Below are 24,156 nucleotides of genomic sequence, written 5' to 3'. Positions count from 1 at the left end.
TGCATTGTTTACATACAATCGAAACACTGCAGCCCTGTATTTATAGATGGCCATTCTAAACACTAGGCTGGCACTTTCCAACTGTGAGTCCTTGGACATTGTTGGACTACAACTCCCGTCCTCCCCAGCCACAGTGGCACTGGATGATGGGCGTTGAAGTCTCGCAGCAGCCGGGGACCCCTGCATTAGGCAATATGTATTTGCGGCCAGTCTTGCGGCCAGGGGCAAGGTGGCAGGCACCAGGATTTCCCAAGACGCCCACCTTGTTGTCCATCCAGTGGACCCCGAAGGGAAACGGCATGACCAGAGCCACACAGAGCTAGGCCAGGCGAGGGCAACCTGCAAACTCCAATGCCCAGGTGCGCTTCCAAGGGAGAGATCCGAAGCGGAGGTCTATCAGGGGCTGCCCTGTTCAGGGCTGTCCTTCGGGCACAGCAAGCAGGGCGACCTCCCCGGGCCCCGCTCTTTTAACCCCCATTAGAATTAACTGGAAGGGGGCCCCACACCTTGCCAGGGCTCTGTTCTTCAGGGAGCCTTTGCCGAAAGGCCTGGCCAGGCCCTTGAAAGAGAGGACATGTCCCAATGTGTTTTGCAGAGATGTAAACAAAACAGGAGAGAGAGGAAAGGAGAGGAGAGGAAGAAGGAAAGGAGGGAGAAAAAGAGGAGCAGAAGGGAGGAGAGAAAGACAAGCAGGAAGGAAGGAAGAGCAGAGAGTGAGAAAAGCAGCCCAGCTTCCCAGCAGCAGCAGCAGCAGCGTTGAGCTCGGAAGAACCTCCCGAGACTAGACTTCATCCCAACTGTAAGAGCCTTTCCTTCAAACTCAAGGCGCCGCTTAGCTGAGCCGGGCGGATGGCAGGGAGAGCGGGGTGGGCCGGGATGAGGGGAGTTGGGCCAGGTCTGCCCAAACTGATGCCCCAGCAGAGGATGATGCCCAAACTGATGCCCTGCGCCTCTAGGGGCGAGAGGGACCGTAGAAGCCGCCCCCGTCGCCACTGCCAGCCCCGCCCGGGAGGAGGGCTCCCTCCAGCGAGGGAGAAAGGGGCGTCTGCCTGGGGCCCAGGAACAGTCCTTGCAAGGGGGCGAGACTCTCTTTCCCTTGCCCACCCCACCCCTGCTGCCAGGCTGGGCGGGCGGGCGAGCATTGCTTCCAGCCCGCGCTGGACTCTGCCTGGGTGGCTGCAGGCTTGACCCTCCGCCCCTCCTCCCCCGCTGCCGCCTCTGGAATGGTCGCGTCCTCCTCCTCGTGGCGCCGCTGGAGACGTTCTCATTGGTGCGGAGCGCGGAGGCGGGCTGGAACGTTCAGGCGCGGCCGGGACGGGAGGAGAGGAGACCATTGAGGCGAGCCACGGGGGGCGGGGGGAGGGGGCGGGCGGAGTTCTCGCGAGGACTCGGAGCCCGGTCAATTCCTTTCGCTATTCGACGGGAAGAGAACCTCCGGGAAGGCGCTGGTGGCGGTGGCGGCGGCGGGAAGCCGGAGCCGGTATGTAATGGCGGCGGGGAGGGGGGCATTCGTCCGGTGCATGACATGGGGGGGGAGTGGGCGGGCTGCATGGTGGGAGCCCCCCCCCCGCTGCCCGCCCACGTGCAGGCTGAACCCTGCGCTTTCCCTTTAAGAGCCCTTCGTCTTCGGCCCCTTTCTTGGTGTGGCGCTTTTTTTTTGCAACACGTGTACTTCCCCCGTGCTTCTCCCCCCTTTCACGTATGAAAGGGGTGCCCCTCGCTGCTCCCCGTTGCTCTCTCCTGGACAAGGCTGTAGGCCAGGGTTACTTAACCTTGGGCCCCCGGGAGTTGTTGGCCTACAACTCCCAGAATCCTCAGATGCTTTTGCTTGGGGTTTATGGGAGTTGTAGTTCATCTGGGGGTCCCAAGTTAAGAAACCTTGCTCTTCTAGGCGAAGGCTAGGATCCTAGGGAGTAGCCGCCTTGTGTGCTGTGTGCGGAGTCCGATCTCTGGTCCGTCCCGCTCAGCCTCGCCTTCTCTGACTGGCAGCATCTTGCCAGGGTTGCAGGGGTCTCTCCCAGCAGGGGCCTTTCCCAGCCCTCCTGGAAGATGCGGTGGCGATCAGGGGTTGTTGGACCGGGGAGGACCTGGTGGCTGCCAGGCAGATGCTCCGCCACAGAGCAATGGCCTCGTAATGTGATAGTCGTGCCCCGATGAATCTGGGCAGCGATTCCTCAGTCGCAGAACTCTGTTGCTGCTGCAGCAGCTCGCTGCACATCGGGTGTTGCAGTGCGGCGAGGAAGCAGCCTGGCTTGGAAACTAGCACACTCCCAAATGGAGAGTGCCCGTCCAGCCCTCTTCCCGCCATGGGTACGGATGCAGATCTGCAGGCAAGATCACACAAGGAATGGGGCCTGGCCATGGGCTGAGATGGCAGTGGGGCAGAGTGAGGAGGGCGGAAATTAGACAGATCTGCTTCAGTTAGTTTACTTGTCAGCTGCTCAATAGAGCCTCCCTCTTCAGAGGCAGTGTACCCCTGATCACCTGGGACCTTCTGCATGCCAAGCAGATGCTCTGCCCCTGAGCGAGCCACGGCCCTGTAGTGTGATCTCAGTCGTCGTGAGTGACCTGATGAATCTGGGCAGGGATTCCTCCGTCTTAGGACTCTGTTGCTGCAGTTTGCTGCATGTCGGGTGTTGTTGCGGTGTGTGTGAATGGGGCCTGGCCATGGGCTGAGATGGCAGTGGGGCAGAGCGAGGGGGGCGGAGATTAGACAGAGCTTCTTCAGTGGATTTGCTTGTTAGCTGCTCCCTCTTCCGAGGCAGTGTATGTACCCCTGATCACCTGGGACCTGGTGCCTGCCAGGCAGATGCTCTCTGTCGTCTGCTTTGACTGGCAGCATCTCTCCAGGGTTGCAGGGGCCTTTCCCAGCCCTCCTGGAAGATGCGGTGGCGATCAGGGGTTGTTGGGCCGGGGCGGGGGACCTGGTGCCTGCCAGGCAGATGCTCTGCCCCTGAGCGAGCCACGGCCCCGTCGTGTGATCTCAGTCGTTGTGCCCTGATGATGAGTCTGGGCAGGGATTCCTCTGCAGTTCGCTGCACGTCGGGTGTTGTTGCGGTGCTGCGGCGGGGGAGCAGCCTGGCTGGGAGGCGGGAGGTGCGCCTGCGCGAGTCTCTCTCCGCGCTCCAGGTGCGGATCTGCAGGCATTTTCCCGAGCAATGGGGCCCGGCCGTGGGCGGAGAGGGCTGCGTAGCTCAGTGGAGCCTCCATGGCCCGAGGCAGCGCACCCCGATCCCCAGCTGACGGGCAGCCCCCCCCCACCCCCCCGGCAGCTTTGGTTGATTTTATTTTATTTTCCTGCTGCTGCACTTAACCCAGCAGAGCGGCAGAGTGAAACAAGCAACCAGCTTGGCTTTTTAAAACTCGACGGGACGGGAACAAAAAATAAAATAGAGAGATTTAGTGGCTGTTATTTGTAGCAACTTAGTTTTATTTTTTAAAGGCTTAAAGAGTATTTACTTTTTTTTTTTTGTGGTTTCCAGCAGGTCGGCGCTACAAGAGTTCGAGGACTCGATTTGGAAGTATCGGCCGCGGTGGCGCAGCGGGGAAGCGACTCGCCTAGGGTGCGAGAAGCTGACGGTTCGAATCCCCGTGGGTGCCGCTGCCGCGATCGTCCATTACTTTAGTCGGTCGGTTGTTACACCGGGTTATGGGTCCTGCCACCTGCGTAGCCTTGGGCAAGTTGCGCAGTCTCAAATGGCCCACCTTGGCAGGACCCCATTTGGGGCTGCGGAGCGAGCTTGAGGTGAGAAGGTGAGTAGGGCCCATAACCCAGGGAAAGAACCGACCTTATATTTATTGCCAGCTAGCGGATTAAAAAAAAAAAAAAAAATAAGAATTTTTTTCTTTCAATTCCTGCGGGGAATCGAACTCCCGACCTTCGGCGTCCCAAGCAGCAGCTTACCACACTCTGCCACGAGGTTTGTTGAGCAAATGTTTTCGGAACTAATACTTATTTCGCCGGGTGGGGGGGGCGGGGTCTGAATGACATCATCTACAGAGGTGTGGCCTCTCCTCCTCCTCCGATTCTGCGCACTGCCAGCGCGGCTCTTGGAAGTGTGTTTGGGGCGCTGCTGGAGGCGAGGCAGGGACTTGACCCTGACTCAGAGCAGGGATCCGGCTTATGCCTGCCGGAATAGCCGAGTGGGCGTTGGGAGTCCCGAGCCCGCATTCTGGTCTGCTGCCCCCTGCCCTGTTTGTGTTGCAGGCGAGCTTCTGGGGAAAGAGAGGATGCCGGGCTGGGCTAGTCCGTGCAGCAGATAAGCCATTTACAGACCTCGCAGGTCTTGCCCAATCGGGGTGAGAATTTAAAGGTCCGGACCCCTCGTGTGGTCTTCGCCTTGCCCAATCCAGCGGGGGAGTGGCCCCTGAATGCCACACGAAGTGGGAGTCGTAAGGAAACACACCAGTGACTCTGGAAACCATTCAATTACTCTCAGAAAATGCAACCATGTTGGACAGAGGCAGCTGTGAATTCTTTTATTCCTTTATTCATTCATCATTCATAGACCACTTTTCAACCAAACAAAGTTCTCAAAGCAGTTTACATAGAAAAACAATAAGGAGAAGAGGGTTTCCATTCCCCAAAGGGCTCACAGTCTAACAAATTAAAGGAATGAGAAGGGAAATGTACAAGATCCCATGAAATTTCCAAGGGCTCCACATTAGCCAGGCGGATTGGGCGCCCAATCTGCCTGGTTAATGTGGAGCCCTTGAATATTTCATGGGATCTTGTACATTTCCCTTCTCATTCCTTTAATTTGTTAGACTGTGAGCCCTTTGGGGAATGGAAACCCTCTTCTCCTTGGCACCGAGGGGAGGGAGGGCAAGAGGAGGGGAGAACAGCTGGCCCCAAAGAGCCCACAGATGCTCCGTGTGGGTCAGTTAGTGCTAAATAAATCCAATATGCCCCACACACTGTCTTGACAATAGAAAGCCCTCCTTCCGAGGCTTTCTACTTAAAGAGAAACATAATGGATGGCAGATATAATAATAATAATAATGCCATGTAAGAATGAGGAGTAACATTATTTATTTATCACCTTTTTATGCTGCCCCATACAAAGAAGTCCCTAGGCAGGGTTTCTTAACCTTGGGCCCCCAGATGGCGATGGACTACAACCCCCATCATCCCCAGCCATGTCCATTGTGGCTGGGGATGATGAGAGTTGTAGTCCATCACCATCTGGGGGCCCAAGGTTAAGAAACCCTGGCCTGGGCGGCTCACAATAATGGAGTAATATGTTCAAATCACATTAAAGAAATGAACCAATGGGACCACAGACTTCCAAATCATCACCCCCACCCCCCACACAAAAACATAATAATACCAAGGCCTCAAAGTACAATCCAGATCATTTCAGAAGCGCTTACATTAAACAACTGGGTAACTGGAAGTGCTAATGTGCTCTTGCTGTTGGGCAGATGCTTACACACAGAGATTGCTGGGCTTCCTGATAGGGGTCTCATCGTCTATAGCTGAATATTCTGCTGCGGAAACCTCAGGATGTTTTCTCGTTCCTTTTGCTACATAAGCCACTTTGGAAATGTTTTTTTGGACCAAAAGCGGGATCTAAATCCAGATACGACGCAGCTACCTTTTGAATAAGCTGTAGAGTTCTGGTTGATGCCTCTGAAAAAGGAGAGTCTACCACTGGAAAAGGAGCAGAAGAGGGGAACCCAACCGAGGAGGGGGCTGGAGTCTGGGGCTTTTTAAGTTTAGGGAAAGGTGGCAAGGGGGGACAGGATAGAGGCTTCCAACCTTACGAATGGCAGCGAGCAGCGTTTTCAGCCTTGGGTGCCCAGACACTGCTGGACTACAGTTCCCATCACTCCCAGCCGCAATGGCCAACAGAGATGATGGCAGCATCTGGGTCCATCAACATCTGGGGAGCCAGAGTTGGGTATCTCTGCATTATTATTATTTATTAAGTTTCTATACTGACCTTCCTAAAATGGCTCAGGGCAGTTTACACAGAGAAACAATAAACAAATAAGATGGCTCCCTGTCCCCAAAGGGCTCACAATCTAAAAAGAAACATCAGATAGACACCATCAACAGTCACTGGAGGTCCTGTGCTGGGGGTGGAGAGGGCCAGTCACTCTCCCCCTGCTAAATAAAGAGAATCACCACGTTAAAAGGTGCCTCTTTGCCAAGTTAGCAGGGGATATGTTAGCTTTAGGCAATATGTTGGACTACAACTCCCATAATCCCCAGCCACAATAGCAACGGATGATGAGAATCGCAATCCCACACTGCCCGGGGACCCCCGTATTAGGCACAATGCATTTAAATAATAAATAAACCATCTCATCGGAAAACATGAAGGATCCGAGTGATCTCTCTTTTCGGGTAGTTGAGGCGTGCCGGGATATTTGCTGACTCCTGCCTTGCTCTCCGTCCAGTGGACCCTGAAGGGAAATGGCATCCTCAGAGCCCCACCAGCTCTTGCGCATGCACAGGAGCACTCTTATCCTTTTGCACATTTCTAGGCTGCAGCCTGAGACTGAGAGGTTCTGGGGCTAAAACCTCCTGAACCCCAGCAGGACAATGCAATGCGGTCAGGCCACCACATCTGGGGCTTTGGGGTTTAGAGACGAAGTGACGAAGGGGAGGCATGATAGAGATTAATAAAATCATGCATGGTGTGATAGAGAGAAGTTGTTATTTCTCACACCCCTCACTAGAACCAGGGGCCATCCCATGAAACTGATAGCCAGGGCATTTAGGGCTGGCAAAAGGAAGGACTTCGTCACACAGTGCAGAATTCATCTCTGGAATTCTCTGCCACAAGATGGGGTGATGGCCACCAGCTTGGCTGTCTTTAGGCAAATTCATGGAGGGCAGGTCTATCAATGGCTACTAGTCCCAATGACTAGAGGCTACCTCCAGGCTCAGAGGTGGGGTGTTTTTGAATCCAGTTGAAAGGGAGCAACGAGGAAATGCCTCCTTCTCCGGGTTGTGTGGCTTCCCAAGGCAGCTGGTGGGCCACTGGGGGGGCCCGAGTGCTGGGCTGAACCAGCCTTGGGCCTGATCCAAGGGGCTCTTTTTATGTTAGCCCGGGAGGTGGGGATTGAGGAGGAGGAGATAATTGCCTGGGTTAGAGAGGCGGTTTCTGCTTCACTAGGAAACTACACGCCAGAACAAACCCGAGATTGCATTCTGCGATTATACACCATAAATCTCAAAAATAACACATCACGGTGGGTAAGGACTTCTGCAAAACCAGCAGCCACGTCCTCCCAGGAGAAGGGCCTCCCGGCAGCCCACCCGCCAAAGCGAACCCCAAAGAACAGCCGCGCCGAGAAGGCGCCGAAGCCGCAGCGGGGCTCTTAAAGGGAAAGCGCAGGATCCTGCCGCCTGCACGTGGGGCGGCCGCGGGGGCTCACTGCGGGCAGCCCACCCCCCACCCCCCTCCTCGTGCCCCGGGCGAGCGCCCCCCGCCCCCGTTACCGGCTCTTCGGGCTTTTCTTCGCCTTCGCCGCCGCCGCGAGCGCCTTCCCGGAGCTTCTCTTCCCGTCGACTAGCAAAGGGAGTCGGCCGCCGTGCTGGCTCCGAGTCATCGCGAGAACTCCGCCCCCCACCTTCCTCACTCCCCCCTCGCTTGCCTGCCTATGGTCTCGTCCCCCGGGCCTGAACGTTCTAACCCGCCGCCGCACCAATGAGAACATCGCCAGCTGCAGCACGAGGAGGAGGACGCGACCATTCCAAGCCAGGGGCGGCGAAGCGGGCTGCTGCAGCTGTGCTGCCGCTTTGCCTCGCAATTGCAGATTGCGCAGAGTCCCGTGCGGGTTGGAAGCGAGACGTGCCCGTTGGGGAGGGAGAGAGAGTCTCGCCCCCTTGCAAGGACTCCTCCTGGGCCCCAGGCAGATGCCTCGTTCTCCCTTGCTGGAGGGAGCCCTCCCCAGCGGGGTGTGGGGCTCTCTGTCCCGCCCTCTCTTCCCCACCGTGCTCTCCAAACGGCTGGGAGAAGCCTTCTCAGACCCCCTGATACTGGATTCCCCCGGGGCTGAAATGCGCCCCCAGCAGTGGTGATCGAGGCTTCCCTACCAGAGACTTTCCATCTTTTGCACATTTGCGCCTTGCACAAAATGCTCACAGAAGGCACCATTTGGGCCCTGCCATTGGGTCACCCAGCTTACCTCTACCGTGTCTGTATCTGCGAAGCAAGCCTGACACTGACTGTGCTTGTTCACACGATGCTAAATAGGGTAGGAGGAGTGCCCTACCCAAGTTCAGGATCTCCAAACTTGGTCGGAAGTATCATCATGTGAATGAGTCTAGTATATCTGGCGAAGTGTGCACTTTCCACAATAGTATTGCCCACCATATATTCCATTCGTCTTGGCGGTCCCCAGGCTATAAGAGGGATTCCAAGATATTGACTACAACTCCCATAATCCCCAGCCAAAGGCCACAGCAGCTGAGAATGCTGGGAGTTGTAGTCTACAATCTCTGGGAATCCTTCTTCCAAGGAACACTGCCCAGAAGCCTTTTTTTTGCTAAAAAGAAAAACTAAAAAGGCAACGGACCAGGGAACGGGAAGCATTCCTAGTAACTGAGTCAGTCGGATTGTGTGCGCGTGTGTGTACATAAAATGGAACTGCAAGGAAAAGCCCCAAAGCCACTGAAAAAAGAAACATTTTTTCCCCCATTTAATACTAGAATCTCTCAGTATTTGAGATGCAGGCCTTTTATGCAATTACATCCAATATTAAAATTGGTAATACATCATTTACAAAGATTAACAACAAAACAATGGTCAATTTAGGTATGCTTTTGTAAAAAGGAAATATTTTAGCAGCATTTCTTCTCAGCAACCACACGGCCTATCCCCATGCAGACTAAAAAGAGTTCGTATCTATATTTGCAACAAATGCAGTGCTTTTTAAATTTCCTCTTCCTCTTTTTGGGTAGTCGAGGCGTGCCAGGATATCCCGTCTCCCGCCTTGCTCTCCGTCCAGTGGACCCTGAAGGGAAACGGCCTCCTCGGAGCCCCACTGAGCCCCACCAGCTCTTGCAGGCAGGGCCAAGAGAGGGGAACCTGCAAGCTCCAATGCCGAGGAGAGAGGGGTCTCTGCAGAGAGGCCCGGCCAGAGCCTGGCCCTAACCAGCCGTGTGTGACTTTAACCAGTTATGTCCTTGAACCTGACGGGCCCAACAGCAGAACACCATCAGTTGGGCCTTCGGTCTGACTACTTAAGGTCTACTGTTGGGCTGCTCAAGGTCTTCCTGGTTAAACTCACGCGCGGCCGGTTACGGCCAGGCTGCTCGAGAAGAGGAGTCCACAGGCAGTCAAGGGCTGGGAAAGACTTCCGTGTGAGCGAGGCCTGGGAGAGCCCTGGGCAGTCTGCGTGGACCAGTCTGAGCTGGAGGGACCGAGGGCCTGAGCTGGCTCAGCTAACGCTGCCTCTTCTGCTCACAATTCATGTTTCCTGAGCACAGGCTGGCCGCCGGGCCCCAGCATTACAAACATGTGCGCACAGGCGGGCGGGGGGGGTGTCACAACACTTTAACTTGGGTCTAGACGGGAGCTTACCTTAGTCTGATTCCGCGTGGGTTCCAATTCCGGCACAGCTGGGGGCCTCAGTTTCCACGGTTCGGCCTGTAAAATGGGGAGAAGTCGAGTACCCTGCCAGCCGCCCCCCCCACACAATCCCCGAGATTGTCACGACGGTGAAAAAGATCAGGTTTAAGGCAGGAAAACACCACACAGAAACAACAGTTTAGATCTATTTTGTTTTCTCCCGACACCTTGTCCCTGACGCAAGGACTCTTATCAAGCACCAAAGGGGGCAACAGGCCCTTCCGGGATGATGGGAGTTGTGGTCCGGCCACATCCCCTCCCCTCCCCAACGCTGCCAAGAGAGCCCCTACAAGACACCAGCCACATCCAAAGCTATAAACCATTCCTTTCTTTATTAAACATAGCTTGCAAGTGATAAATATTACAAAGTTTTTTTTTTATCCTTTCTCCAAAAATTAGCTTATTTTTTAATCAGGTCACTGCATAATCAATTGGCAATATTTAAACAGCTTCTCTTTTTAATTTTTTTTAGTCTCCTTTTAAACCAGATTCAAAAACACAATGCAAAAAAGAAAAAAGAAGAAAGCCCTCTTAAAATCGTGCAAAAGGTCTGGTTTCCCACTTCAGCCTCTCTTTCCTTTCCAAAATTTCAGCTGTGAAGGGGTAAAAATAAAAAAAAAACAGAAAAGGTGGGGGGGGATCAACCCAGCTCTGCCCCCTTGCTCGTCCTGGTGGGGATGTGGAGGTTCAAACGGAGCCTTGTCTAAACCGCCTCAGGCCTGCAATGAAGAGACCCCGATGCCATTTGGGGGACGGAGGGCCGAGACTGCCCCAATGGTGGTGTGGTGCCTGCAGTGCCCCTTCTACTAAAAGGGGTTGCCATAAGACTGGGGGGGGTAGGGGGGCAGGTCTGGCCCCACACTAAGTGCCTTCTCCGGCCGTGGCCATGCGGGGCTGGGCGGCTGGAGATGCAAGACGCACACGCACAGCCGCAAAGCACAGCTCCGATGCGACGGCAGGCTGGCGCACACAGTCTGGGTGCTGGAAAGACCCGGCGCCTTCTGGACGGGCCTGCACAGACCAGGGCCAGCCACCACGAAGCGCAGGCTCAGCCTAGCAGGCCGTGGCCGGGAGGGGCTCACACAGCCTCACCGCTGCTTCCAGGCCAGAGAGAAAGCAGGATGCCCCCCGCCTCGGCACAGGCATCTTGCAGCCCCATCTCATTTAACACCAAGTGGCTCTCGGAACCCCTCTTCCTTTCCCATCGAGACACCAAGAGGCCCCCCCCCCGGGGTATGTTAACAGAAGGCTCCGAGGAACGCAGCGAGCAGCCCGGCAGCACCGAAGCACTTCAGCCCCGAGGGGCGGGGAGGGCTCTGTCCAGGTCATGAAGACTAGAAACCTGAAGCGCAAGATCGGCGCTCGCGAGGAAGCTAGCACGCTGCCCCAGGCTTTGCACCAGAGGGAACGGGTTTTAGGAAAGGAGAAGGGCGGAGGAGGGAGGGCAAGGCCCTTTGGAAGGACCGCTAAGAAGCCTTTGGGCGGGCAGTGCATTCTGGGCCAATTCTGGACATCGGGCAACTAATAGCCAACAGCAAAGAGGCACCAAGAACAGCTGTGCAAGGGGCGAAGGAAGCCCCCACCCGACCCTCTTCTAGAACGGCCAGCCCCCCAAGCTAGGGAGGGGGCCCACTCCTGGAGTGTCGGCAGGGCTGGGCGCCTTTAAGGCCGCCCCTCAACAGGCTTCGCCATTCCCCTGGGGCCAGCTCCATGCAGCCTCCAGCCTGGAGGGGCAAGCAATGCCAAAGTCCCCATTTCCTTGCCGAGGAACAGAGCTTGTCCTTGGGAGCAAACCTCTTCCAGCTTTCCTTCCAACGGGAAGGCCAGTTCAAACGCATGGCGTGCTCACTGGAAACCACCCCTCCCAGTCCATCCACACTTCCAGTTCGCCACCGTACGTACGTATGGGCCATGGACTTCTCGGTTTAGCCCTCGGGCGTCACAGTGAAGTCCAGTGGCCCCTCTTCCCCACGGCAGAGCCACACCGAGAACCAACGCCGTCCACCCAAATACTGGAATTCTGTCACCTGGATGCTGCCCTCAACGCTTGAGCCTCTTAGAAACAACCATTCAAGACCCTTCAAAACCAAATCCCGAAAGCGCGTCGGGAGGGGAGGAAGAACCAAACACCCCCCCAACAGACCCAAGGGAGGTCTTGGGGAGGCTCAAACATGTCCGAGGGACGGCGCAAGCCTTTGGCGGTGGGGCCCGAAGCAGGCAGGGGGGGAGCGGGAGCAGCCACCCAAGGGGGACAAGGAGGAAACCAACGCGGCATCTGACAGGAGTGGGGGCCTGCCCCTCCCTGAAGACCTCCCCTCACCCCAGGGAGCCCAGTTGCCGGCTGGAGAGGGCCCCCCCCTCTCTTCCCTTCTCAGGAAGCCTTGTGCTGCACGCCGCCGACCCAAGGGCCTCTTGTCCCAAAGCTGAAGCAACCGTGAAAAAAGAGTGCAAATACATTGAAGAGCTTGACACGAACAATAATAAGTCATCACACTTGCTCCTCCCACTCGTAGGAATCAGGAGGAGCCGCCTCCGTGGGACGCCAACTCGTGCGGAGGCGGCTGGGGTGTGGGGCAGGGAAGACTCGGGCCTCCGGCCTCCGCTCGGGGGTCGTGAGCGTGCTGGCTTTGCGCAGGAGGGACTCCTTGGGCCTGACACAAGAGGAGGAAAGGCACCGTTGGGGGAAATGGTGGCTGCCACCACATCCATTTCAGCTTGGGGGGGGCGGGGAGGGGAGGGGAGCGGGGTGTGGGGTGTGTGGCATGAGCTGCATGGCCCCCCAGAGCCTCCTCCCGCCCCCCCCCACTCCCGAGAAACCGCCTTTTGCACATTTTAAATGTCATACACACAAAAGTTCACACTGTACAAAAGTTCACACTAACAACTTTCACAATATTCATGGCTAAGCTGTCTTTCTCGGTTTTTGTCGTTTTGTTTTCTCTACACAAATGTACAATTTCAGTTTGTTGTCGTCTCCCACCCCCCCCTCCTCTTTTTTCCTTTTTCTTTAAATGTGTCAAGAAATAGCTTATATACAACGAACGAGTCCTTGTTATAACATCTCGGCAGCAAATATTGTTAAGCTAAAAAGAGTTTGTGGGGAAAGGGAGCGAAAAAGGAAGGGAGGGAGATAAAAAAGGGAGAGGGGTGTATGGAGGGGGGGCTGACCGGGGGGGTTTACCTGTTCCTTGCGGAAGAAACACAGAAGAAATGGAAAGAAATCAAAACAGCATCAACCACAAAGCACCTACAACTTAAGCTGTAAAAGGAAGGTGAACGGAAGCTGGAGAAGGAAATTCTTAAGTTTTTTAACCTTAAAATGAAAAAAAGGAAGGCAGGGAGAGATGACTTTGTACAGCACAGCCAAAAATGCAGCCGGGATGGGACGAGGTGGGAAGGAGAGAGAGTTACTGATGAGTTTGGGGGAAACAAGAGAAAAGGGAATCGGTTGTGAGGAGCAATTCAAACAGAAGAGGAGAACGGCTTGTGACAGACACGGGCAGAGCTGGCATTTCAGGGCAGGCGGGGTGCCAACTGACCCCTTTCCCAGGCTGAGGAAGTCCCAAGCCCTGGCAGAAGCACTAGCGGGCATGGCTCTGAGCAGGGTCCGAGGAAGGCGAGGCCACCGCTCTGGCAAACCACCCCAAGGGGCGGCAGGACCCATCCCCAGATCTGCTCTTCCTCCCACGAGACACTCAAAGTGGTAAGAAGGACAGCGGAACTCCCGGCTGCAGTGGTGGCCCTGGAATTCAGCTCCTTCTGCTGGGCCCACCTGGGACGGCCAGGCCAGAAAACCACACCGGGCAGGGCCACTGATGGCCAGAGAATCGGGGCTGCCGCTAGAGACCATCCCCAAACCGACGAGCAACTCCGTGGCTGGGCCACTTTGCCGCTTGGTCCCTTGGAAAGCAGGGAGGAGAAGGGGGTCCACAGGGCAGGTGGGGAAGGGATTTGTGGGGTCTGGATCTGAAACCACCAGCGGGCGGTGGGGTGGAGGATCAGAGAGACACAGACAACCTGGCAGGATTCCTTCGTGCAGATGGGGGGGGGGTCCCTCCACCCTGCTTACTCAATCCACACTGAACGGGGGAGACGGAGCCTTGCTGGCCAACCTCACCCCCCCTCCGAAAATGCAGGGTCGGGTCTGCCACTGCCCGCCCCTTCCGAGCGTCTGCCTCCTGGGCCCTCACAGCAAAAGGACAAAGTATTGCACTTTCTTCACATCTTCTCCATCACCTTTGTAACAACACACTAATCATGGCCAACACTGATGGATGCCATTGGAGCTCTTCGCAATGCCTGATCATCAATTATTATTATTATTCTCATTATTTCATCTTAAAGCGGGGAACGAACAAATGGCACTTGGGGTTTTTTTTTTTGGTGGGGGGGCGGGAGGTTGCAGGAAGCACATAAAAGCAAAGTCCAAGCAAGGCGGAGGAAAAAGCAAGGAGACACCGAGGAGGGGAAGGGGCTCTGAAGGGTGGGCGGGGGGGGAGGAAGAGGAGGGCTTAAGACACCAGGAGGAAATCCCGAGAGGAGGCCAGGCCTATGGCGGGGGGCAGCCACAAGCGACACAGGAATCCAAGAAACAGACAACACCTTTGAGAAGAGAGCCGTTGGGGTGTGTGTGTTTGTGTGTGTGTGTGAGCAAATATTTATTACCTTATCTACACACACACACACACAGAGACAGCCAAGCACACAGAGCATCCGATGCTCCCCCCAGCGCTGCCCCCCACCCACCCCCGGCCTCCTCATTCGTTAAGTGCTCACGGGTTGGAGGGGAGGGGGAGACACAGCAGAGAGCCCGGAAGGGGGATCATCCGAGGGCCAGGGAGGGTTCCGAAGGGAACTCCAGGCCACAGTAGAGCAGGGAGACCGCGAGGCAGGGAGGGGAGTCCCCTGGGAGGAGGCCTGCCCTCCTGCCTTCCCCGCCCCCACTTCAAGTCCCGTGGCCAGCAGTGGCAGGAGGGAGCAGCGGGGAAAGGTGGGAGGGGGCGGCACCGGGGGAAGCCCACGGCAGAAAGGCTGGAGTGGCCCAGGAGAGGGGTGAGCAATTCCCCCTCCGCTCCCCGGGGCCTCCATCCGCAGGAGCCGACTCTTTGTGCTTCCTCCTCTCCTCCTCTCCCCTGACCTCTCAAGGGCTCCCCGGTCGCTCTGGAGCAGGTGGCCAGAGGCCCCACGGATGGGTTCACGTCCCAGAAGGCTGAGCCCGGGGCAGGGGGTGGTGGCAGAGGTCGGCCTTCACCCCGGTCTGCTGCAGATGCCGCCCTCTGCCGGCAAGTGGCCTGCGTGACGGGAGCAGAAGGGAGAGCAAAAACACAGCCCCCTCGGCCCGGGACGGGTCTCCTTCCGGCCACAGCCCACCCTTTGGGCTAGGCAGGAGGATGGTAGGGAATCGGGGCCGGGGGGTCTTTAAGGGAGGGTCAACAGCAGAGGGGGGAAGGCCGCAATGCCGACCCCCTTCCGCCATCGCTCGCCCTGGGGCACAGGGCTGCTGCCGGCTCTCGGGCGGGACCACTCAACAGAATGGCCCCTCCAGCACTAGCAAGCCACCCTCCTGACTGGAACGCCCACACACATAGCCACAAAGCCGGGGTACCCCCATGCCCCTGGATGTTGGGGACGACACACAGGCTGTTGCCCTGCTCCCCCCAAAGTGAGCCCTCTCCAGCCAGGACAGGGCCTTCCGAGGGTCAGCCACACCCATGGGGGTGGCCTCACCCCCCCCGCCCCGCCCCACAACAGGCACCTCCACGCCCCTGTGGAAGCCCCTAGTCGGCCTCAGCCAGCCCTCAGGAGGAGTTAAAAAGCGGGGAGCCTTTTTCTTTTTCAAAGTCTCTAGAAAGATTTTTTTTTGTCTTAAAAAAAGAAAAAGAAAAAGGTTTTCTTAACCGTCCATTGAAGCGAAAGGAAAAAAAGAAAATATTAATAAAAATGAGAACACGACAATTAAAAATTCTATGCGCTGTCATTACAAAACGAAAAACAAAGGAACAAACAAAAATAAAAAAATAAGGAGCGTAAAACAAGCATTAACACGTGTATAGTGCAGGATCCAAGCAGACACGTTCTGACCTCGGGGAAGGGAGCAGAGCCTCTTGCCGCTGACGAGATCCGCAGACGAGGAGAGGAGAGACGGCACGGAGGGGGTGGGCGGCTGGAGCTCCAAAATGTTCTCGTCTTTGTTTTTGTGTTTTTTTTTCCTTTTTCTGTTTTTTTTTTCCTTTTCCTCCACGAATGGTAGGCACCAGTACAGGCACTGCATGCGACGGACACGGGGCGGGGCGGGGCGGAGGGGGGGGGTCGCGGGGCGGGGAGGGGGCAGCTGGCGTTATTTCTGCCCACTGATGGACTGAGATATAGAGCGCGGCGGGATCATGTCTAAAAGGTATTCCCGTTGCCGATCCGCCAGACTCGACGCTTTGTGGCCCCCAATCCCAGCGTTCAGGTAGGCGATGTTGACACCTGGGGAGAAGGTCAGGAGGTCAGGAGGGACCTGGCTGGATCGGGGCCGAAGGCTCGCCCCGCCTGGCAGCCCGCCCCCAGCGCCCCCGGCCAGATGCTTGCAGGAAACCCACCGGCCCCTCCCTCGGTTGTCTCCCACCCGCCCAGCAGAAACGAACCCAGAGGTAGACTGCCTCCGGACACAGAGGCTCTGCTCCACTACCACGGCTAATGGACGTGGGAAGCAGCAGGGACGGCTCTGTGGGGTTCTCCCGGATGTGGGGAAGGGCAAACACGAGAGTGCTCTGCTCTGGAAGAGAGAGCAGAGGCCGGTGCTCGGCGGGGGAGCAAGAGACAGCTGCTACTCGGCTCAGGCGAGGAGGCAAGTCAGGAACTCCACTTCTCAATGCTTTAAAAAAACAACGGTATGCATTTGTGTGTATTTCTACGTCCGCTCCTACAGACGGACAGGCCCCCCACGACACCCCTCCCTCGGCTGTGTTCTTCCGCCGTCCTCGTGTCCTGGAGCCCAAGCTGGAGCCGGTGGGCCTTCCCGGGCCGGCTTCCACCCCGAGGACCCACACGGGCCGAGTCCCAAGGAGGCGGCTGCCTCAGGCCAGGGTCCCAAGGAACAGCACGCGAAGCCATGCTCTGCCTTTCGGGGACGGAGGGGACCTCCCCCCAGCTCGGGGGCCTCCGGGATCTGCTTCGGCACGGATCGGCGGAGGAGGCGGGGTGCAAGAGCCCCCCCCCCCCGGGCTGCCTGGCGGGAGATTCTGCCCCGGGACCCCCTGCCCGCTCACCCCACCCCCACCCGCCCTCCAGCCCCAATCCCGGGCACAGCTTTATACCTGGCATGCCGAGAAGGCCTCCCGCGACGGAGAGCTGCGGGGCCTGCGCAAAGTTGGACAGCATGGAGCGGGCCGAGGTGGGGATCCCGCGCTGCAGGCTGCTCTGGGGCTGGGGTGCCTGGAGAGGGAGGAGAAAAGAGTGGGGCAAGGCAGCTGAGCAGAGACGGGGCACTGGCTTCCTGGCGGAGGCGAAGGCCCGGCACACACACCGGGGGAGCCGCGAGAGGCAGCCTAACTCTCCCCTGACAGGAGCTGGTGCTCCTTTTGCAGACCAGGAGCCAGGCTGAGGGGCCGGATCAGGCCCTCCGGCGCCTGGCCCCATCCTATTTCTCAGCGGGCACCCCTAGGCAGGCACCCCTTTGGGGCTGAGGGGCTGCCCCATGCGCCCACTTTGCAGTGGGGACAGCAAAGGAGAGGCCTGCCCCCGGCAGCCGGAGAAGCAGCTGAAAGGAGCCGAGTGCGAAAGGGTGGGCCGTGGAGAGCGGGGCGAGCCTGGCCGACTCAGCCAGGGCTGTGCCTGGGCAGGGGGCTGGGATTTCGTGGGGGTGGGGAACGCATCGCTGGGCACAGAATGTGGCTTCCCAGTCATTTCTGCGGTCTTTTCAGAAGCACTGCTCTTGTCCTTGGAAGTGTGGAGCTGGGCTTGAAAACACAGAGGCCACGTTCATGGCAGCCTCAGCAAACAGAGGGGTGGCCGAATCGGCTCTCAGGCGTTTGGGGTGGGGTGGGGGGCAGAGGAGAAAGGGAAGGCGGGAGTTCTTCAGTGCCATCCCCAGGACGGGCAAAGCCCGAACCACGCAAGCCGTTAAACCTGCAGCGGAGTCTACAGAAGACCACAAAGCCTGTGCAAATACACACAAGTCCGCCTTCGCTGATCCAGGCGGCAGAAGCCCATCTTGCTGGTGGGCGCAAAGCCCACGAGCGGAGCGGAGAGCGGGCCACTGTGGGAGGAGGCCGGGCCGGAGTGGCCCAAGGGCTGCCGGAGGGAGGAGCGTCCGGGGGCCTACCTGGCGGAGCGTGTGGTGTCGCATGATGCTCTCCTGCTTGCTGACGCTGGACACGGCGGGAGCGGCCGTGGGGGACAAGGCCGCCTGCTGCTGCAGCCGCTGCTCGATCTCCTGCGGCGGGAAGAGGCAGGCGGTCAGGAGGAGCCAGGGAGAGCTTCGAGAAGGACAGGGCTCAGCCAGCATCGAGCCTCCCCTCGGACACCGGTGGGGTGACAGGAAGCGGCCTTCTACTGAGTCAGACCCTTGGTCCGTCTAGCTCATGGTAGTCTGCACGGACTGGCAGCGGCCCTCCATGGCTCCAGGAAGGAGTCTCCTCCAGCTCATCCCGGAAATGCTGCCAGCGATGGAGCCTAGGACCCTCTGCATGCCAAGCAGATGGGCTCCCACGACAGCCCCGTCCCCTCAGGGGAAGCTCTCCCAGGGCTCACCGCTGCAGCCTCCCATCCAAACACAAACCAAGGTGGACCCTGCTGAGCCAAGGGGGCGATCCATGCTTGTGACCCCTAGACCACCAGACCCACCCACCCCCACCTCCAGGAAACCACTTGCCTGCTCTTGCTGCAGCGCTTTGACGAAGGCGTTTTTCAGCCGGTTGGTGTGCTCGGCCTTGAGGGCCTTCTTCTGGTTGGAGGTCATGCACTGCTCGCACAGAATCTTGCCGTTCTTCTCCTGCTTCCAGTGCGGGGTGAAGTCCGTGCGGCACTGGGCGCAGATGAAGGGCTCCACCCGCAAGAGGGAGGCGCAGCCCTTGCCTGGAAGCAAGGCAAGAAAGACGGGTCAGAAAAGAGGGTCTCAGCCCCCACAGGGCTGCCCCACTTTGCCCCTCCGGCTGTCGCTGGACTACAACTCCCATCACCCCCAGCCACAGTGGCCAATAGTCAGGGAGGCTGGGAGTTCCAGGCCAACGTCTGCAGGAGGGCTGCAGGTAGGTACTGGTGGTGCGGTGACCCACATGCAGATTATTTACACATTTTCTGGATGCGTCGGCAATTGACACGGTTCTGTGTTAACCAAATCACAGGTTATCGGCTACCCAAGGATCCTTTAAGAATTCTATGGAATTACTTGAAGGAGCTTGTGGCTAAAGAGGAGATCGAAATCATGACCCACTGACTAACTGCTGCAAAGGTCTCCGGAGCAGCATGTTGGAGAAATGATATGAACCCTCCATTGTCTCATTGGTTTTTTTTTAGGAGATGGGAAACAGGCTATGATGATGAAACGTAACATAAAAAATAGAGACAACCACCGGTATGACTCCCCCTTTATTAAGGACTGGTCTTGTCGTATCGTTTTGGAATGAGAAAGGTAGCATGTTCTTATCTGCTGTTTTCTGTCATCTGAAATGTGGATGTACTATGGTTTGCATTATAATTTTGGTTGGATGGGTTAATAATCATCCAAAAGCTTATTTTTTCAGATTTTGGTTGACTGAAAATTTTTGTGTGTTAAATATTTTTCTTTTTTAAAAAAGAAAAGCTTAAAAAGGAGAACAAGAGACAGCCGAAGGGGAAGGGCGGGATGGGGTGTCCCCCAACCTTGGTAGGGGGAACTTGACGGCACCTCCGGTCTGGTTTTCTTTCCCCAAGCCATCCCGGAAAAAGCTTGGGGAGATCCAAGTTCTTCCAAGAATACTGGAAAACTAAGGGGGTGGGGTGGGGTGGGGAAGAATTCTGAGGAGAGTTGGCAGAAGGCACACCCCTCACCAGTCCTGTCGGGAGCTGCTACAGCGCTTCTGGTCCAATTGACCCCTTGAGCCTGCCCCACTGACTCTCCCGCCGCCCCTCTGGCCCTCCTGACCCCGCCTGGCCTCTCGGCCACCTCCACCCCGCCCCGCCCGTGACGTTTTACCTTGGCTGTCGATGACACTCTGCACCACCTCCTCCAGGCCCACCATGTAGATGAACTCGCTGTTGGCCGCGCTGGGCAGGAAGTGGAGCAAGGGGGCGGGCGGCTTGGGGGGCGGGATCTCCAGGAGGGTCTTTTCCAGTTGCTTGCGCAAGGCGAGCTTGGCGGCCGCCTGGGAGTTGGCGGCGTCATTGAGCGCGCTGGGGCTGGGCAGCGGCGAGGACACCCGGTTCACCGCGCCCGGCTGGATGTGGGAGGCAAGGTTCATGTAGATGGCGGAGGAGGTGGTGCGCTGGCAGGGGACGGCCGAGCTGGGCTGCTGTGGAGGGGGGGGGGCAAAGGGGAGGGGAGCGTCAGCGAGGAGGAGGCCAACGGGCCTAGTGCTGCCTGCTTCTTTCCCTGCCTCCCAACACTTACAAGGACCATCCAGTTAACCGCCACAAAGCAGAACCCCCTGAGCTACGGCAGGGAGAACCAGGTGGCCGCTCTCGCCTGGCCCTCGCCATCCCCGCCCCGTGGGCCGCCCGCCCCTCCCCTGCTCCCGCCACTCACCGGCTGGTAGCTGATGGCGGGGCTCATGCTCGGAGTGGTGGTGCGGATCAGGCCCGGCTTCGGGGGGACGCGCTGCCCTTGGAGCTGGGCGGGGTTTGGCGCGATGACGCGCTGCGACATCAGCATGTGCGGGAGAGTCGTGTTGGTGGCGGACCGGATGACGCTGTGACCCTGCCCACGGAGGCCGAGGGGGAAAGGAGGCACGTGCGTTTCAGGGGCGGGCGGGGACCGAGGCAAGTCGGTAGCCTCCGGCACGAGGCCACAGAGCAGCCCACAGACCGGCACGCCTCGCACCCGGCTCCCTAGCATGGATCCCAGCAGTAATTATGTCTCTATAAGGAGGTCCATTCGGACAGGTGAGCCCAAATCTGCCGTCTGAACCCTGCAGCGCAGACATGGGTGGACCCCCTAAGTGTGAAAATGGGGCTTCATCGGACCAAACCCAGCTAGCCCTCCCTGCCCCCCAGAAAATCCACCCCCAGCACAGGACCCCTCCAGTGACTACTGCTGGTGTCTATCTGATGTTTCTTTTTAGATTGTGAGCCCTTTGGGGACAGGGAACCATCTTATTTGTTGGTTATTTCTCTGTGTAAACCACCCAGAGCCATTTTTGGAAGGGCGGTATAGAAATCGAATTAATAATAACAACAACAACAATAATAAAAGGGAGGGCTACTTGATTTTGGCCCAGTGAGCCAAGAATCCAAAGTAGGAGATATATGGTTTCTCTTGGGTTTCTTTTTAGATTGGGAGCCCTTTGAGAGAGGGAACCATTTTCTTATTCATTTATTTATCATATTTATATACTGCCCCACATAAAACTCTGGGTGGTTCATAAAGGAAAATACAACCAATAAAACCCTAAAACATATCAAACAAACTAAAATAACCCTCCATAAAACTTCAAAAAGTCTGATAAAATAGGTGTGTCTTCAGGAGTCGCTTAAAAACAGCCAAGTTCTGATTTCATTTGGGAACATGAAATCCAGAGCCCTACCTAGGGCAACCCTAGAGGAGGTCCTTTTGGTATGTAAACTTCTTGGGAAACAATATATACGTTATTTACCCAAATCCAAGATGACTCTTAAGACAATCCCCTTTTTAAAAAAGAGAGAGAGAGAAGGAAAGAAGTTCTACCTGTATTTACAGGTATAAAGGAAGAGAATTTTGAATTTAAGACCACCCCACTCCACTAAATTCAAACATCAAATAACTTGGGAAAAACCAAGTCTTGGATTCAGGTAAATATTTTAAACAAACAACGAACAATAATAGAAGGAGGTACACTTGATCCCTTTTCTCCACCTTATGCATTGCTGTTTATATTCTACACTTGGGGAAGAATATTCTCCCATTCTTTCCCGGAATGGGTGAGAATAATTCGGATAATTCTTCTCACCCATTCTGGGAAAGAGTCGGAGACTGTTCTTCCCCAAGTGCAGAAACCTTTACCACGTTTCCCCTCAGCCATCTTTTTAACTCCAAAGAGCCCAACGCTGTAGCCTTGACTTGTCAGGAAGGTGCCCCAATCCCCTGCACCCCAAATCACACCAGCACCACGAGCAAGCCCCCAGCGGAGCCTCCTCAAGAGGAAAACTCGGACAGCTTGCTGCAGAACAGGAAGGCAGGTCACGAGAGCGTCTCGAAGCTAATGCAGGGCTCGCCGAAGGCCGCCTACCTGTAATGTCCGGAGGCTTTGGGGCTCGACCCCCTGCGTTCCAGGCCGGGAGGGGAGTTTGGACAGAGCCTGCTGTCCGACGTGGGCAGGAGACGGCTGGACGATGGAAGCTGCGTTCTGGACGACTGGAGTCTAGCAGGCAGAGGGAAAACGATACGGTTGCTCATGGGGAACAGAGCCACACTTTCAGACTAAGAGCAGAGTTTTCTCGTAGCAACACAGAGTCACGAGGCACAGATCCTGTGGGCAGGGATGCTTCATCTATGTAGGGGTTAAAGCGTCGGATCAGCCATGAAGCCCTCTGGGGGAAACCTGGACCCACGGCTTCTGAGACGCCCTCAGTACTCTCAGCTGCTGCATGGGCTGCATCAGGGGATATCAAGGGAGCCGGACCTCAGAGGGACACAGGAAACTGCCTTATACAGCAGTGAGTCCAAACCTTGGTTGATCTAGCTCAGGATTGTCTTCACTGACTGGCAGCGGCTTCTCCCAGGTTCCAGGCAGGAGTCTCTCCCAGCCCTGCCTGGAGATGCTGCCAGGGACTGAACCTAGGATCTTCTGCAAGCATGCAGATGCTCTTCCACTAAGCTCCGGCACCAGCCCTTCAGGGGAATATCTTACAGTGCTCCCATACAAATGCAAACCAGGGCAGAAAAATTCATGCTCACTGCTGCAAAAACCCGCTCTCCTCCCTTGGGATGATGTCCTGCCCATGTATGAACTCCATGTGGCATGCAGCCTCCCTGGCAGAAAGTGGAGGATACGCCCAAGACAACGGCTTAAGACGTCAGGACACACTGCAGCCATTTCTGGGGCACCCGGGTGAGGCCCGACAGGCGCTCTGGGAATTGCTACGTGCAAACGGCCTGCCCAGCTGAACCCGTGACTCTGCCTAAGGGCACCACCGCTCTGCCTAGCCCAGGACTGCCTACTTGGATTGGCAACAGCTCTCCTGGGTCCCAGCCCTGTGGAAGGGTCCCAGGAGGAGAGCTGGTCTGGTGGTCGCAAGCATGACTTGTCCCCCTAGCGAAGCAGGGTCTGTCCTGGTTGCATATGAATGGGAGACTACATGTGTGAGATCTTCCCCTGAAGGGATGGAGCCGCTCTGGGAAGAGCATCTAGGTTCCCCGTTCCCTCCCTGGCAGCATCTCCAAGATAGGACCAAGAGAGAGACTCCTGCCTGCAACCTTGGAGAAGCCGCTGCCAGTCTGTGAAGACAATCCTGAGCTCGATGGACCAGGGGTCTGACTCAGGAGAAGGCTCCTTCCTGACTTCCTAAGAACAGAGATCGGCTGACTGCTCACATGCACAATTTGAGGCGGGAGCTGCTAGATGCAAAGCATGGAGCTGGGACACGAATACGGCAAATACTGATCGGCCGCTTTTCAACCAAAGGTTCCCGAAGCGGTTTACCCAGAGAGAGACAGATCAACGAAAGGGCTCCCTGTCCCCAAAGGGCTCGCAACCTAGATGCCCGGCCCTTGGCTCTCCTCCCGCAGAAGGGCCAGGACACCTTTGTCCGCTGCCGGGAGATGTCTATATAGGGCGGGACAGAAATGTGACAAACCGACCCGCCCAGCAAGCAAGCAGCAACCGCCCCGGGGGCCTCACCTTTTGGACCACGTTCTCTTTCTGCAGCTGGCTCTGCCGTAGCTTCTTCAGCAGCACCAGCCGGGCCTCCTCTAGCCTCAGCTCGTCCCGGAGCTGCTTGATGAGTTGCTGCCTCTCCTCGATGCCTTTGCCCTGGGAGTGGAGAGAAGGCCGGAGGGTCAAGCGGGGCTTGGGTCCCTCCCTGCCAGGCCTCGGGCAGCCAAGGCGCCCCACACGCCACCAGGATGGAGCATCCTGACACCAGCATCTCTTGGACAGCCCAGACAGAAGGGTACAATTGGGGAGCTCCTGGTAGGATATCAGAAGAGGCCTGCTGGACCAAGCCCAAAGCTTCCTGGAATCCAACTCTCTGCTGCCACCCAGAGGCCCATAAGGAGGCCAGGAGAGATTCCCAGCAATCAGGATGCAAGAGGTAGACTGCCTCTAACCCCAGAGGTTCTATACAACGACCATGGTAAAAGCTGTTTCCCTCTACGAATATGTCTCACCCCTCTTGTAATGTCACCTAAGCTAGCAGTCCCCACTACTGGTTGGCTGGAGCAGGATTCGCCCGAGGGCAGAAGGCACAGAGC

The 24,156-nt window shown here is 56.9% G+C and overlaps 1 protein-coding gene and 1 long non-coding RNA gene across 9 annotated transcripts in view; one reads left to right on the top strand and one right to left on the bottom strand.

Annotated features, from left to right (window-relative positions):
• Positions 1-1,362: 1,362 nt before the first annotated feature.
• On the top strand, positions 1,363-4,602 carry LOC128337045 (uncharacterized). The gene is made up of 3 exons (XR_008312162.1): positions 1,363-1,480; positions 3,483-3,920; positions 4,208-4,602. It is a non-coding gene; the product is annotated as an uncharacterized LOC128337045 (long non-coding RNA).
• A 5,298-nt stretch (positions 4,603-9,900) lies between these two features.
• GATAD2B (GATA zinc finger domain containing 2B) overlaps positions 9,901-24,156 on the bottom strand; it is a 46,495-nt gene continuing 32,239 nt past the window's right edge. For all 8 annotated transcript variants that reach the window (XM_053277497.1, XM_053277498.1, XM_053277496.1 and 5 more), the window contains 8 exons: positions 23,585-23,716; positions 21,974-22,105; positions 20,296-20,466; positions 19,747-20,062; positions 18,445-18,647; positions 17,896-18,006; positions 16,889-17,006; positions 9,901-16,058 (listed from right to left, as the gene is read on the bottom strand). In XM_053277497.1, coding sequence (XP_053133472.1) covers positions 15,925-16,058; positions 16,889-17,006; positions 17,896-18,006; positions 18,445-18,647; positions 19,747-20,062; positions 20,296-20,466; positions 21,974-22,105; positions 23,585-23,716 — 1,317 coding nt within the window. In that variant the 3' untranslated portion in view covers positions 9,901-15,924. The remainder of the gene's footprint in view (positions 16,059-16,888; positions 17,007-17,895; positions 18,007-18,444; positions 18,648-19,746; positions 20,063-20,295; positions 20,467-21,973; positions 22,106-23,584; positions 23,717-24,156) is intronic.

Source organism: Hemicordylus capensis, chromosome 14 (genome assembly GCF_027244095.1).
Source record: "Hemicordylus capensis ecotype Gifberg chromosome 14, rHemCap1.1.pri, whole genome shotgun sequence".
NCBI classification, from domain to species: domain Eukaryota; kingdom Metazoa; phylum Chordata; class Lepidosauria; order Squamata; family Cordylidae; genus Hemicordylus; species Hemicordylus capensis.
The sequence above is the reverse complement of the archived record's forward strand: the minus strand, read 5'-3'. Positions and strand labels throughout refer to the sequence as shown.